This window comes from Nothobranchius furzeri, chromosome 7 (genome assembly GCF_043380555.1).
Source record: "Nothobranchius furzeri strain GRZ-AD chromosome 7, NfurGRZ-RIMD1, whole genome shotgun sequence".
Lineage (NCBI taxonomy): Eukaryota > Metazoa > Chordata > Actinopteri > Cyprinodontiformes > Nothobranchiidae > Nothobranchius > Nothobranchius furzeri.
Window position 1 is genome coordinate 65972820 of NC_091747.1, and position 16475 is coordinate 65989294.

The following is a 16475-nucleotide window of genomic DNA, read 5'->3' on the forward strand; positions in this document are numbered from 1 at the left end:
CTGTCTCCATTAGGCGTTTCGCATCTGGGCTAGCACGGACCGGGCTGGGTAGCGTCGGTCCGGTCCCACACCAGTAGGGTTTATTCACACTGTTGGTTGATTCTATCCACCAATCAGAAGCTCCCTCTAACGGCAGGTTGGTATTTGAGCCGGCCAGTCAGTCGTAGTGGGCATGTTGGCCTGGCCCAGCCCTGAGCAGACCACCAGAGGTTAAGGGCCAAAAACCCGCCTGGTAGGAGGGGGCAAGTACCAGATCACCCAGGGATGAAAACAATATGTTCAATGCAGGCCGGGCCGATCGGTACCAGATGTGAAACCCCCATTAAGCCGGGTGTACACTATGCAACTTTTTCACTTTTTTGAGCCGATTTTCCAGTCGTGCGAGAATCCACGACATCGGGGCGAGTTTAGCGCCGAGCGGTCGTGTACGGGGGGTTACGAGAGGCGATTAACACCACGTGACCAGCTGCCGATCAGCAGTCGTGAGGTCGCACGGACTTCTGGCGTGTTTAAAATTTTGCTCGTCCCTCGTGAGGGTATCGCACTGTTGAAGCGGCACAGCGAGCAGCTGCGACCCAAAAAGTATCAGAACCGCTCACGGTGCATGCGCAATCCTGCATCAACGCCGCTCGCCTGCTATTTCCTTAATAACACACGCTGTTCGTTTTTATTTCTACACATTTCTTTTACTCACAAAGATTGTCAAGAAAGCGTGTTTGTCGTGTTCATGTCAAATTAAACTGATCACAAAACACAGATTTACTTTCTTTATTTCGTTTTCCTCATCCAACCCCCATAAATCCCTGTGTGTCCTCCTGCAGCACTCCCGAAGGACAACAGGCAAGAGAAGACAAAAAAGTCTGACGTGTTGAGTAAAAACTGCTATTTTTAGCACATTTTTAGGGCCGACGTGTTGCTACCAGACGTACAGTGTGAGCAGTCAGGTCGCATCCGAGAACTGGGTCGTGCAGTGTGAGCGCACGACTCGTGAGATCTGCTCTGCGAGGAAGTCGTACAGTTTGAGCTGAAGCTGAGTGCTACGAGTGAAAAAGTCGCACAGTGTCCGCCCGGCTTTAGTCAGAGGGAAATATAGTATTCATGGCCCCGCCCACCTTGGCTTGTGGTCACCCATAGGACGGAGAGCAGACAGGGCCTTGGCTAGTAGGAGCTAACTGTAAGCAGCTCCACAAAATGGTGGAATTGTCGCGTCTTATTTATTTGTGGTGATTACATATCAATGTTGTATTCTTATTACCATGAAGAATTCACACACTTTCAGAAGCACCTCCTGGAGGGAAGTGGAAGAAGAGTCCCCTCAGGTCTCATTGGATGTGGCCAAACGCCATCTTCTGGAACACCAGAGCCGTCTAAGCTACGAGCTTTTGGTCTGTAAGCTGGTGTCTAACAGACGTACGTCTGGAGTGCTTTTTAACACTTTTAAAAGGTGGCAAAGTTCCTGTAGCTCTGCTGCTGTTGAAGCCTTACCTCCACTGTCAAACATTTCTCCTTTTGTGGCAGAGGAGTCAAGTGGTCGCCTGTGACTGAAGGGTTGGAGGGTTGAGCCTCACTCAGCCTGTCGCAGCTGTTGCGTCCTCAGTCAAGACAGCTGGGACAGTTGTAGTTCACCACCACGTTGCTGGCCTCTACTTCAGGACCTGGTTCAAAAGTTTAGAGTTGTTTTTTTCATGGCTCCATCCTTTTTATCGGAACTCCACCACTGCTACACCCCTGCCAGAACTCTGAGGTCCACAAATCACTCCCTAGTGGTTCATCCCAGATTCCCGGTGAAAACCAGAGGTGGTAGGACTTCTTCTGTGGTGGCTCTAGTTCTGTGGACCAGCTGCTTAGGCTTGTGACCTTTTTAAATCTCTGCAGAAGACCCACCTCAGACTCTCAGCTCAGACGACCTAGCCATTAAAACTCAAGTATCACTGCAGTGCTCTTGGCTCAGAATGGCATTCCTTAATAAAACATTCAGAATCCACATGTAGAGACTATTATTTTAAAGGAGTAGATCACTTGTTGGGAGTTAAGTCAGACCAATGAGTCAGACACAAATCTAACCTGCATGCACTTTGCGCTGATCACTGGTGATCTCACCATTAGGCTAGTCATCAGAGGCTAGTGGCCAGCTGCCATTTTACATGGGTCTCCATTCACCACCACTGCATTCATTTCTACTGAGGAAGGTGCTTACCCAACTAAAAAACACATTTTATCGAGTTTTTTTTCTTCACAAAATCAGATAGTATGGCACGATAATTAAAATATAAATATAATTAAACAAAATAAAATAAAATCCTATCAGGTAGGCTAGAAAAGTCATTAGTGATCCCACGTGACCTGTTTACGTCGGTTGTTGTAACTGTAGGAGGCACAGAAACGAGAGGAGACCCATCCAATATGGCAGCCATGCTGTTACGCTGTCCAGCGCCCAACGAGGCGTCTACTTATCCATGTCTATGGTTGTAGTGAACTTCCTTTTCCGGTCTGCGGGTAAACGTTCGTTGGTGCAGCACTAGCTAACCCTCTGACCATGAATACGGTTTTATCGAGAGCCAACTCGTTGTTCGCCTTCTCGCTGAGCGTCATGGCTGCCCTGACGTTCGGCTGTTTCATCACCACCGCCTTTAAGGACAGAAGAGTTCCTGTGGACATCCACGTCTCCAAGGTTATGCTGTAAGGAACCCTCAGTAGCAGCTGCTAGAACCCGTGTTCTCGTCATCACAAGTTCTGACAGAATCACCGGTTTTAGCTGCGGAACAAAACGACTTCCTGGTTTTATCGTTAGCGTGTCTTCTGTTGAGTTACACTTGTGTCAAGCCAGCCTCCAGTTTATTGTCGGTTCCCCGTCTTTTCAAAGTATTACGGGAGGGGATGTGGAAACCGGATTTCAAAATAAAAGCAAACTTCGAGTGAATTAAGATATTTTAAGAACATAATAACATATAATTTAGGCTTGTTCACTATTATCGGCCTGTCAATATCAAGACCATCTTATTTTGGATTTCAAAATAAAAGCCCTGTGAATTTTCAACTCAGTCTGATGTTGCCTTCCAAAATAAAGGCCTTTTTAAATTGCCCATATACGACCTAATTTTCAGTGATTTCAAAATTCTCTAAAATGGAAAATTGCCGTTTCTACAGGGTAATTCCACTTTAGATCAACAGTGTACAACCCCACAGTGATACCATATCAATATGAAGTTATTCTGATGTTGCCTTCCAAAATAAAGGCCTTTCAAATTGTCCATAGTTGACCTACCTTTAATGATTTCTAAATGCTCTAAAATAGCAAATTGCTGTTTCCACAGGGTAATTCCACTTTAGATCAACAGTATACAACCCCACAGTGATACCATATCCAAATTCAACAACATTCAATAATCTCTCTGACTGCATAAGACAAATGACATCATGGCTGAGTTTATTCTACACCTCTGTACTAATTTTAAAGTTAACTATTGTCTTTTTTTGTGGGTTTTAAATGTGGTGAACAGTTGACAAACAAAGCAAAAAGAAAAAAACAATACAAGACTGTTATAAATTAAAGGGCCTTGGAGATGTCATTCAAACTAACACCAATGCACATCAAAACATACATGTGAGTAACAGAAAGAATAAAAAACATTTCAGAATAATTCTAAGGTGGACTTACCCTGTGAAAACAGAAATTATTCTTTTTAGAGCATTTTGAAACTTCCAGGAGTAAGTCTGATATGGGCAGTTTGAAAATGCCTTTATTTTTGAAAGCAAAATCAGAATGACTTGATATTGATATGGTATCACTGTGGGGTTGTATACTGTTGATCTAAAGTGGAATTACCCTGTGGAAACAGCAATTTGCTATTTTAGAGCATTTAGAAATCTTTAAAAGAGTCGGCCAAATATGGACAATTTCAAATTGCTGTGGTTGGATAGTGTTGATACAAAATGCAACTACTCTTTGGAAATATGACTTTAGCTTTTAAGAGCATTCTGAAGTAATTGAAAGAGTAGTTCAAAAATGAAAATTCACAGGGCTTTTACTTTGAAATCCAAAATAAGATGGCCTTGATATCAACAGGGCGCTAATAGTGAACAAACCTAAATTATTTGTTATTATGTATCTGATAATTCACTCGAAGTTGAATTTTATTTTGAAATCCGGTTTCCACATCCATTCCCATAATAATTTGAATAGACTGGGAACAGAAAACAAACTGGAGGCTTGCTTGACACCAGCTGAATTACGTAGATTTTTAAGCCAGTTAATGAAACATTCAGACGCTGTGGTTCTTAATAATTAAACATTTGTTATAAAGATGATTACATATAGTGGCTCAGATGTTAGCTGAAACCACAGACATCATGGAGCCCAGTGTTGCACAGCAGAGGGTGTAGCGCCGTTCTGTGCTGTCCCGTGTATCCGGTTCAAGATGGTGTGTTTGTATTATGCTTTTTGTGTTTAAAGGCACAGTGTGTGATATTTTTACCTGTTTACTAACAAATCTAGTGTTTCCAGTTCACAAACATGTCCTTTTTCACTAATATTTCTCACTAACATCAATTCTAAATATCCCTCTCAACTTGAAATTATACATTTTTATACACATTAACTGTGGTCGAGGCTCCATGGTCATCCACCATCTTAAAATACAGTAGCTGTTTAGGGACATACGAGCTCCACGTTACCTGTTTGGACTGACTGTAACCTGAAAGAACCAGCAGAGTGCAGCAGTGCGCCCTGGAAGCATGGAGTCTGCTAATTCAACTAAGAAATAGCAAAGATTAGCTACACAGTTGCTGCACTTGTTAGTTTGAATGAAAAACTATTATATCAAAAGACACATAAAATGTTCATCATCATGTCCAACACAAGGAAGCTGCATATGCTCAGACCCCTGCCTGCTATTAGCTGGACGTGAACCTCCGATTAGTGTCTCTGACTCCCAAACTCACCTCAAGTTGTTCATCTGTCTTTTCCTAGTACCCGAACTCCCGATCCAGTCCCAACGTGTCCGTTCCAAAGTCTTCTACTCAAGTCTCTCTTCCTGTAGCCTGCCGTCTCTCCCAACACGCTCCAGCGCCCGTCCGCTAGCCAGTGGCTAAATCAGCGTTGTGTACTTTATCTCCACAACACTTTACTAACGGCGATGTAGTTCTCCATGCGCTGACACTCCGACACAGAGGGCTTCTTCTCAAACGTTACCTTTAGACTTGGGTCTCCTTTTGCTGGTAATCCGTGGGAGTTTACAGGATACACAGCGTGTCCCCAGCTCTAGCTGTGGCTAACTAGTAGCTTGTGATGCCAATCTCCACCACGCCAGCATAACATTATTACATTGCATTACATCATTTTCCCCTAAAATTTGATCACAAATATTGTGAAAATAGCCAGAAATGTGATCTCCCGACACGGGGGGACAGAATATTTCTGGGGAACACAATTTCTCACAACACCTGACCTCCCGGCTGACGTCACCCCTCTTCCGTGAGTGGATCATGACAGCTTCAAGAACAGAACTAGCTTGTTTCCTTCAGAACTGGTAGGTTGATAAACAGTCGTAATTATACAGGTGCTGGCCAGTAAATTAGAATATCATCAAAAGGTTGAAAATATTTCAGTAATTCCATTCAAAACGTGAAACTTGTACATTATATTCATGCAATGCACACAGACCAATGTATTTCCAATGTTCATTACATTTAAATTTGATATTCATAAGTGACAACTAATGAAAACTCCAAATTTGGTATCTCAAAAAATTAGAATATTCTTAAAAGGCTGAATATAGAAGACACCTGCTGCCACTCTAATCAGCTGATTTACTCAAAACACCTGCAAAGGCCTTTAAAAGGTCCCTCAGTCTTGTTTTGAAGGCACCACAATCATGGGGAAGACTTCTGACTTAACAGCTGTCCAAAAGACAATCATTGACACCTTGCACAAGGAGGGCAAGACACAAAAGGTGATTGCTAAAGAAGCTGGCTGTTCGCAGAGCTCTGTGTCCAAGCACATTAACAGACAGGCGAAGGGACGGAAAAAATGTGGTAGAAAAAAGTGTACAAGCTCTAGGGATAACCGCACCCTGCAGAGAATTGTGACGACAAACCCATTCAAAAATGTGGGGGAGATCCACAAAGAGTGGACTGCAGCTGGAGTCAGCGCTTCAAGAACCACCACGAGGAGACTCATGAAAGACATGGGATTCAGGTGTCGCATTCCGTGTGTCAAGCCACTCTTGAACATGAAACAGCGCAAGAAGCGTCTCGCCTGGGCCAAGGACAAAAAGGACTGGACTGATGCTGAGTGGTCCAAAGTTATGTTTTCTGATGAAAGCAAGTTCTGCATTTCCTTTGGAAATCAAGGACCCAGAGTCTGGAGGAAGAGCGGAGAAGCACAGAATCCACGTTGCATGAGGTCCAGTGTAAAGTTTCCACCGTCAGTGATGGTGTGGGGTGCCATGTCATCTGCCGGTGTTGGCCCACTCTGTTTCCTGAGGTCCAGGGTCAATGCAGCCGTCTACCAGGAAGTTTTAGAGCACTTCATGCTTCCTGCTGCTGACCAACTTCATGGGGATGCAGACTTCACCTTTCAACAGGACTTGGCACCTGCACACAGTGCCAAAACCACCAGCACCTGGTTCAAGGACCATGGTATCCCTGTCCTTGATTGGCCAGCAAACTCGCCTGACCTTAACCCCATAGAAAATCTATGGGGTATTGTGAAGCGGAGGATGCAATACGCTAGACCCAACAATGCAGAGGAGCTGAAGACGACTATCAGAGCAACCTGGGCTCTCATAACACCTGAGCAGTGCCACAGACTGATCGAGTCCATGCCACGCCGCATTACTGCAGTTATTGAGGCAAAAGGAGCCCCGACTAAGTATTGAGTGCTATACATGCACATTCTTTTCATGTTCATTCTTTTCAGTTGGCCAACATTAGAGAAACAAACATTTTTTCATTGGCCTTTAGAATATTCTAATTTTCTGAGATACCAGATTTGATGTTTTCATTGGTTGTCACCTATAAATATCAAAATTAAACGTAATAAACATCGGAAATACATTGGTCTGTGTGCATTGCATGAATATAATGTACAAGTTTCACGTTTTGAATGGAATTACTGAAATATTTTCAACCTTTTGATGATATTCTAATTTACTGGCCAGCACCTGTAAATGCGTTTTTAAGTGGTAGAGTAGCTGGGTGTGGGTTAGGCTACACAGGTTGGAAATTGATAATACAGTCAAGCTCATGAGTGAGCCACCGTAGCTGCAATATTTTCTCTGACCTGCATGGCGCTAGAGTCACATTTTTTCATTCATGATTTAAATGGATTTCACGCATGGGGCCTTTAAGATACTTTTTAACACAGACAGATGCATCCCTCATCCTCTTCCAGGCGCTCGCCACCTCTAAACCCATGTTTCCCATCATTTCCCTCCATCAGTAAAACACCTGCTGCATACCTTTTCACTCCTCCAGTCACGGGGGAACAAAACGTTCATATTTTTAGAGTTTTTCCACGAGGTATTCTTCAAGCTTCTCCGTATCTTCCTGAGCTCCATAATCACATGAAGTAGCCCACTCTTGTAGAGCGGTCAGAAACTCGTCAGCTCGCTGCGTCCGATAACAGAACCGACTACTTGCTATGGCAAAACTAACTTTTAGTAGTGAATTGTAGTTCCAGAACCCCCATAGCCGCGTCATACGAAGAACCAGAGTTGGGCAGGGAGTAAAATTAGTGTTGTCCATAGATTCCCAGAGAATTCCTTAGCAGTGCATGGCCAAGTATACGAGTTGCATGAGTCGCGGTCAAGTAGTTGTTGAACATTCTCCGTCAGGTGGAGAGCACTGCACGGCAAGAAAGGTGCAGGCTTTAGTACCAAAGTCATTGCTGTCAGTTGTTATGGTCGACCGTTGTATCAGGAAGTAGCACGAGTAGGCAAGCATTCCTTTCCCAAGCTTTACTCAAACCTGCGCCACATGTGCCGTATCGGACATCGATCTTAACACTGTCTCCTTCTTTTTCTTGTCTTGATCCAAAACTGCCCCCTAGTGGTAGACAACACCCTAGTGCAGGCTATTCAAGTCCAGGCCTGGAGGGCCGGTTTCCAGCAGGTTTCTAACTCTTAAATATGTCTTTGTTGTTTTTGCTTAACAGGAAGAATGTTGATGACTTCACAGGACCCAGAGAACGAAGTGACCTTGGTTTCATTACCTTTGACATCTCTGCTGATATCTTTTAATAAGCTGCTTGTGTAACACATTTATTCACTCTTAAAATGTAACTTTGGGTTAGTGGACCCCCAGGGCCTGTGAGCCATAACACACATGTGGGACCTGAAGATGCATGTGCATCTCCTGGGGTTGAGCTAACTAGCACAGTCTCTAAAGTGTGTGCAGGTGACAGTATGTTATAAAACTTTCAACTGCAGTAAGATTTTCATTATGTGGTTAAAACTCACCGTCAGCAGCTTCAGGTCGATAGAAAAGTGTTGACAGGTTCACATCTGGGTCGTTTTATTGGACCTTCGTGGTGTCTTTATTTCACCGGGCCAGCTAAAACAAACCTGGGTGGGGCTTGTGAGTGACTCGCGCTGACTGGTTGTAACTCAGGAGTAGATGACATCAGCAGAGGTGACCAGACCTTCGTAAAATTAGAAGTTGTAATGCAAGAAGATAATAAGCAGCTTCTTTAAAATCACAGGGAGATAGTGTTATATTTTATACGTATTAGTTTCAATATAAATAAATAACGAGCTTTTACTTTTTAAATTGTGTATATGTTTATTAAGTTAAAAATATAAGCGAGTTACTACCCGCTAGCCACCGAAGCTGTAACTAATAAGCAACTAACCAACCACAGATAACTTCTTTGGATCTAAAAAAAACATTTTAAATTAGTTGACTTAATTTTAAATTTAAAAATTGTTCCCGAAGTAGCTGCCGGCTTCTGATCCGCCATTCTTTTTAAAGTACCATGGTGTATTCTGGGAAATTTTTGACCAAGGCTAGGCTACAAGACACCTCCCGTGTATCCTCGCTCATCTAGCTAAACGGCTAACAAACAGAGAACACACGCCTCGGAAGAACATGAACATTGGAACACTCCTTGGCTTCTCCCGATGACGTATCTCCTAGGCAACCGGGGCGGGGCCAAGACATCAAGGCAAGGTTCCTTGGCGTTGAGAAATACCCTTAGATCCGCTCCATGTATTTTAGACCTGATTTTTATGGTTATATGTTATGAAACTGCCTATATTTTTCTTCAACTGTTTATATTTTAATTAATTAACAACAACATTCCAGTGGATATTTCCAGAGACTGATGGTAAAAACTACACACTGTCACTTTAAAGAATACAACTGTTAATGTATGGTCTGCCTGTCACCACTGATTTGTGACATCACTCATTGCCGAAACAGACATTTTATGAAATTCCTGGTCACATTCCCCCTCCCCGAATTTCCCAAAACTCCTATAGTGGAAGTGCAGCTCAAGGTTTTACCCTTGTTCCGCTGAACTGACGAGACAGTAAAGGCTCAGAAGATCATCCTAAGTGAGTGAAAGTATAGAGTCCGTCCATTACATGCGTTTTTAAACTTTTGAGAACAAAGGTAGGCACACTGTGGTGAAATAGTACCGTTGGTGCTATTGAGATGTCATTTTATCTTAAATCAGTTTTTTTCATCAGCTTGAATTTGTACCGCAAAAATTAAAACTGTTTTACAGTTAAGCTCCGCCCATATCTGACCCAAGAAAATGGAGAGGGTGCTCACTGCAGAACCACAAAGGTGGAGCTTTACCAGAGTCAGCTCCGCCCATTCCATCAGATCCAGTCCAGTTCGTTCCCGTTGTCAGACTCAAGAGCATTCTGGAACCGAAGAGGTTTATAGCTAATGTCACCTGAAAGGCAAGACTGAGGACGGAGTTGAGAGGTTAAGTGAACAGTTTCAGTAAAGGTTCCATATCATTAAAAATCCAGCTTTTTACCATGTTATATTGTCATTTCCTCATAAGAAGCACCCTAAAGCCTTTTTAGCCTCATTCATGCATTTTCCTCCCGTCTCCGCTTCAATTGGGTCTCCTCCCCCTGAAGCGGGTCTGGTCTTGGTTCTCAGATCTGGATCTTCTGTGGATTTTCTGACTAATTATTTCTGAAATGACTTCTACTGAGACCCCCCGGAAAACCCGTACATCCCATCTACAAAGACACACTGGATGGCACAAGCACATGTGGCGCCGACTGTTTCCTAACCCCGGGTTTCCACGGGAGCCGTCAGCAGCACGTTACTGCAGCAGCACGTCTAGCTGCTGCTTGGCCCTTCCCACGAGACGCGAAGCAGCAGGGGAGCAGCTGTCACCGACAGAGCACGAAGTCACACGAGTGACTTCGTCAGTAAACACAACAACAAGCAGGAGAAAACTACAACATGGTTTGTGTTTTATGTTCTGTCCGTTTTATAATCGCCAATACGGACCTGACAAACAAAGGAGACCGCTAGCTAGGTGATAACTTCTCACGGGGACGCACAGTTAGTAACCTTTTTTAAAGTAAAGCGACCGGAAGGCAGTACGTTCTTTATTCTGAAAATCTCGAGAGCTTCTCTCCGTTTCCGCGTCCGATTTCCTGTCTTTCCTTCCCCAAAAATGTCGAACTTGACCCGTTTCAGAGGCGTCGCGCGTAGAAAATAGAACCGGCGCGTAAAGGCCGCGACATGCTGCTCCTGAGACGCGGCCGACTCGCGCTGCCGACGGCTCCGGTGGAAAAGGTTCTGTTGACCACAGCGGTTCCTATCAGCAGCTATGACGAGCTGCTGACGGTTCCTGTGGAAAGCCGGGGTCAGTGGTGAAGTGGTTATGGTGACAGGCTGGTATGTAGTTTAGAGCAGGTTCGCCTCTCGGCCACGGCGTTAACGTTTTACTTTCTTCTAGCTTATTGGTAAACCGTTAAAAATATGATGACTAATGTGCTTGTTTTTATTTAGTTTACTTAGCCAGTGTGAGTCCATGTGTGAGCAGAGTTTCACCTAAAATGCTGTTTAGGAGCGACCAGATTAAAGAACTTTTAGAGACATAAAACTAAAATATAAACAAATTAAATCTGTTTCAGCTGGCTAAATAGATTATTGCCGACTCCACCGAGAGTGGAACCGGCGTCAGCAGAGGGCAAAACACAACTTGGTGAAGGGGTGAAGGTATTAAAGCATCTTCCTTTCATCTGGCTTTGTCATGTGCTGATACCTGTTTGACTCCCGGTGTTGGCTGTAATTTATTTAGATTTGTTTTTTTATTTTAGTTTTATTCTCTGCTAAATGTCGTCTCTAAACATCTTTGAATCTGCTCGTTTCCAAGCAGTTGAGTCACTCTGCTCACCTCACACGGACTCACAATGGCTACAGAAAGAAAGTAAAAAGAATTAGTCCTTTTATTCTGAACAGTTAACCAACAAAGGGTTGAAGCATCATACTGGTATGTGTAGCTAAGAAAGAGCCCAGCACTCTTCCCACTGTGCCTATTTTATTAAACATAACCGCTGAAGGCCACATCTGCGACGCTTTAGTTTTTATAATTATCATAAATGTTTTAAGGCTATAAACTCTTCGCTGTACACTTGATGCACTTTTCTCAGACAGGCAATAATATTTTCACCCTTTTCTCATTGAAACTCAATGCAACAGTTTTCAGGTGTATTTATTAGTTTTTTCTTAACTAATTAACCAAAGTGAGCTGCCTGAATGCTTTTCTTCACAAAAACACAGCTAGAACACCGAATGCTGATTACATGATGGCATAGCAGCACCACAGAAACAAAAAACAATCCGCTGCGCCGTGGTTGGGGTAAACAAGGAGAGACCCCAGATGTAAATGCTAATAGATGGTCACGTTTAGTGCTATTTCTGTCGGACGCGGACTTTTTCTTGTTTTAGACAGAAGTTGTATAACTGTAGCTGGCTTATATGGCTACCGCTACCTAGTTTAAACAGCGGCCGGCTCCAGACAGTTTCTGATTGGGTCTTTGTTCCGTTCGCCTGTCTTTTTCATTTTCTGATAGGATTTTTGTTAATGTCAAATTTCATTGCTTTTGTTTAGTAACAGGAAAAGTCAGTGGAGCCATGAAGAGTGAACTGCCTTGCATCGAGGGTCTTCTGCACTGAAATAAGACAACTGTTGTCTAGAGCGGGGCGGACACGGTGCAACTTTTTCACGCGTAGCGTTCAGCTTGAGCTCAAACTGTACGACTTCCTCGCAGAGTCGTGCTCACGCCGTACGACCCGGTTCTCAAATGCAACCTGACCGCTCACACCGTACGTCTGGTAGCAGCACGCCGGACCTACAAATATGCTAAAAATAATTTTTCCACAACACGCCAGACTTCTCTTGTGTTATTGATGCCTGTTGTCCTTCGGGGGTGCTGCAGGACACACAGGGTTTTATGGGGTTGGAGGAGGAACAGAAAAGAAAGAAAATGAATGTTTTATCAGTTTAATTTGACATCAACACGGCAAACACGCTTTCTTGACCACCCCTGTCATTGTGTGTGTAAAAAGTATGTAAATAAAAAACACTGTGTGTTAATAGGGACATAGCTGTGCGTGACTCATGTCTGCGCCGTGAGCGGTTCTGGTAACTCTTGGGTCGCGCCGCTTCATCAGTGAGATGCACTCAGGAGGGACGAGCAAAAATCAAACACAGGATAAATCCGTGTGAGCTCATGATTGCTGATCGGTCGCGTGGTGCTCATCGCCTCTTGTTACCGCCCGTATACTACACCACATGTAGCCTGAAACTCGCCCCGATCTCGTAGATTCTGACACGAGGGGAAAGTCGACCCAAAAAGGTGAAAGAGACACCGGATTACGTGAATGCTGGCCATTACGTGCGTCTCTGTGGACAGGACACGTGTTTTTTACGGCGGTTAATTAGTCAGAATCTCCACTCTGGTGCTGGTGGAGGTTTAAAACAGTCATCTGTGACATGAAGGTCACATTCTCAACTGCAGCATGAAATCAGCCATCTGCCCACAACTCTAAGTGGACGCTAGTGACCTACTTCTAGGGGAGGCGGGTTCCAGATCAGAGCTTCAGGGGGAGGAGAGGCATTTTGCTGCTTTGTCCCATGTGCAGGCTTGAAGCTGGAGCCTGAAAATGCATTGATGCAGCCAAAAAGGGTTTGGAGGTATTTTTCTTGAGGAATAATCACATGGTAAATGTTGGGGAACCTTTAATAATAGTGCCTACATTGTCACTAAACTACTTCCCTGTACACACTGATGGTACTAGTGAACCGTGAGCTCTATCCTCTAAACTGTTTCATTTCTGGAAGATTAAACTCTTATCTTTAACATGCTCAGAAGAGAATGTGGTGTCCTTTAGCTCTGGCTTTAGTGGATTGTTGTTGCACCTCTAGTTGGTCTTTAACTTGCTTCACATCTGCAGCCGATTTTCGATTGGAACGTGAAACAGCTGTTCCTCTACCTGTCTGCTGAATATGCCACAAAGAGCAATGTGAGTCACTGTCCACACACACCTTTAACTAAAGACGTTTAACCAGCACTCACACTGTCAAATGTTGTTTTCTCCAACCTTCTGACATCATTAAATTACGTTCCATCCAGATTGGGTTTAATAGGAATCTAACAGTTTTATCGAGGTTTGGTCTGTTGATGAGATGGAACGATGCCAGTCCTGAGATGATGCTCATGCTTTGTTAGTTGTTGGTGGGTTAATGTGTGTGTGTGTGTGTGTGTGTGTGTGTGTGTGTGTGTGTGTCAGTCTCTGAACCAGGTGGTGCTGTGGGATAAGATCGTTCTTCGAGGGGAAAGCACCAAACTGAACCTCAGAAACATGAAGTCCAAATACTTCTTCTTTGATGATGGGAACGGACTCAGGTGAGACTCTCCAACCATCTATGAAACAGACCTAACGAAGATGTGAAAAGGTTCTTACGTGGAAATCAGAGCAACATCTGGTACCGCACATTACAGGGATACTGCTCCCCTAAGTGAATTCTACTCTGTTGCTAAATTTCCCAGTGTTAGGTGGAAAAAAAGCACTTTGTAACCAGCCCAGTCATTATTTTGTTAGCCTTAGCTTAGCATTAACCATGTAAGGCCGAAGTTACCAAACTATTTGCAAAGAGGGCCAAATTTTATAGTTATTTAAAGTGGGTTTTTCATAAATAGGGGAGGGGCTTAGATTTCACCTTTCCAGGACTTACAATTGCAGCTTTGGATCTCATTCCTAAGCAGTTTCAGTCTAGGTCACACATTCCTGCATCTAATCAACACGACTCCCTCTCAATAGAGGCCAACGACTCATCAGGGGTCTCTACCCCTGATGAGTCGTTGGCCTGGGGTACTCGGAGGCAGTTTCGGCTTGTTAAACAACAACAGACAGCTACATCTTATAAGCTTGACTCCCATATTCCAGTCAGAATTGACAAAGCTCCTTGGATGAGAAGCTAAAGAAACCAAAGAAGTTCAGTTGCCTACATCTGAACTCTTTGGATGGCCATGACCTGGATGACTGAGAACCTTCATCAGCATGTTAGCTTCTCTCTGTGGCAGCTCACTGTCATGAACAAGTTGGATTTATAACACCATTTTACAAACAGTGTAAGACTTAAGACCAAAGCTGATTTTATATAAAGTCCAGGTGCTTACCAGTTTTTGTTGCTGGTGGTGCCATCGGGCTGGCTGCTGCTCTCGCACCAGGATGAGACGAGATGTCTCTGAACAGCGACACTTGTAGTAATAATGTAATTTGAACACATGAAATCTTACACTGGAGCGATAATTATCCCTCATTCCACTACGGTGGACGGTACGTCGTCCATTACGATAAGTAGTATAAACATATTTATCCCTGTCTTCCTCAAGAAATATCTGAACTCCAACCTTAGCTGGTAAAAACATGTTCACTGCAAAGCTAAAGATACTTTGAGGTCCGTTTGATTGGTCGCCGCAGTTCATCTCCGGCCACGGTCTCCATCAAAGTTATTTAAAAAAAAAAGGACAGGTTGACTTTACATCCTTGTGTGTTAGTGCAGCTAACCGCACATTTTATTGTCAAATCACCTAACTAAAAGTGAATGAAGGCTACAAATGGGCTTGTTTTGACTTGCTTCACAGGAGTTTCCTCGTGTGTAAATGTTCTAACCTTCATGGCAAAGGGGGCGCAATGTCACGGGCAATAAATTAAGCTTTAATATCTTTGGTAATAAGTTATAAGTGTCTAGGCAGCATGTGGGCTGACTCTTGCTTGTTTGGTCTGCAGAGCCAATAAGAACATCACTCTGATGCTGTCCTGGAATGTGGTCCCAAATGCTGGAATCCTTCCCCTCGTTGCTGGAAGTGGACACATTAGTTTACCTTTCCCTGAAACATATGAAACCACCAAGAGCTACTAGACCAAATGTGCAGCCTGCGACAAGACTCACCCGCACACGGATGGCTTGGTCACGGCCCATTCCAGTTACTTTCCTGAAATGTTTGTAATAAAGAACACATCGGAACGTATGTTTGTGTGAATATTTTGTGCTGTGAGTTGGTTCTAAAATGTTAGTGAACACATTACACCAATGGTGGGGAGTTGAGTCACACGACTTGGACCCAAGTCAGACGAGTCGTTTTATGACATTAGTCTTGACTTAAGGGCTGCAGCTAGCGAATATTTTAGTATTTGGATATTCTATTACATCTTCCATCGACTAATGAAGTATTCTATTACATCCTCCATCGACTAATGATGTATTATATTACATCCTCCATCGACTAATGATGTATTATATTACATCCTCCATCGACTAATGATGTATTATATTACATCCTCCATCGACTTATGAAGTATTCTATTACATCCTCCATCGACTAATGAAGTATTCTATTACATCTTCCATTGACTAATGAAGTATTCTATTACATCTTCCATTGACTAATGAAGTATTCTATTACATCATGGTCACCGTAGCATCAGCGACCAGGTGAATGATCCACTGATACTCACAACTAAATTGCTACAGGATTGAATTGGCTGCACCTGGCGGTACAGCGTTTCCTGTTTTCAGTGTTGCACTACGTGTAGCTGTATGGTGTTTGGGGCTCGCTAAAACAGATTTAATTTCTCTACTAGGGTATCTCTGAGTTATTGTAGCACAAAAGCACGCTAAAACACACATTTTCTGTTGTTCCACCTAGCTCTTAGGGAACCATTTGAGTTCGCACGCAGTTTATTTGGTGTTGAGCAGTTTGCTCGTCCAGTTAGCTTAGCCTCAGCACGGCTATGGCTACTTCTGTCTCTGCTTCTCCGTCTCCTATCTCTTGCTCTCTGTGTCAGATGTTTAGTTACTCCTCTGCCTCCTTTAGCGATAATGGTACGTGTAATAAATGTAGTATTTTTGTAGCTTTGGAAGCGAGGGTGTCAGAATTGGAGGCCCGGCTCCGCGCTGTTGAAAAACCCGCAAACAGCTGTAGCTACTT

The 16475-nt window shown here is 43.6% G+C and overlaps 1 protein-coding gene across 1 annotated transcript; it reads left to right on the forward strand.

The window, feature by feature from the left end:
- Positions 1–2453: 2453 nt before the first annotated feature.
- spcs3 (signal peptidase complex subunit 3) lies at positions 2454–15515 on the forward strand. Its single transcript, XM_070553577.1, has 5 exons — positions 2454–2679; positions 8156–8229; positions 13427–13503; positions 13771–13886; positions 15274–15515. The coding sequence occupies exons 1-5, from the start codon at positions 2537–2539 to the stop codon at positions 15404–15406; spliced, it is 543 nt and encodes a 180-aa protein (XP_070409678.1). The 5' UTR covers positions 2454–2536; the 3' UTR covers positions 15407–15515.
- The last annotated feature ends 960 nt before the right edge of the window (positions 15516–16475 follow it).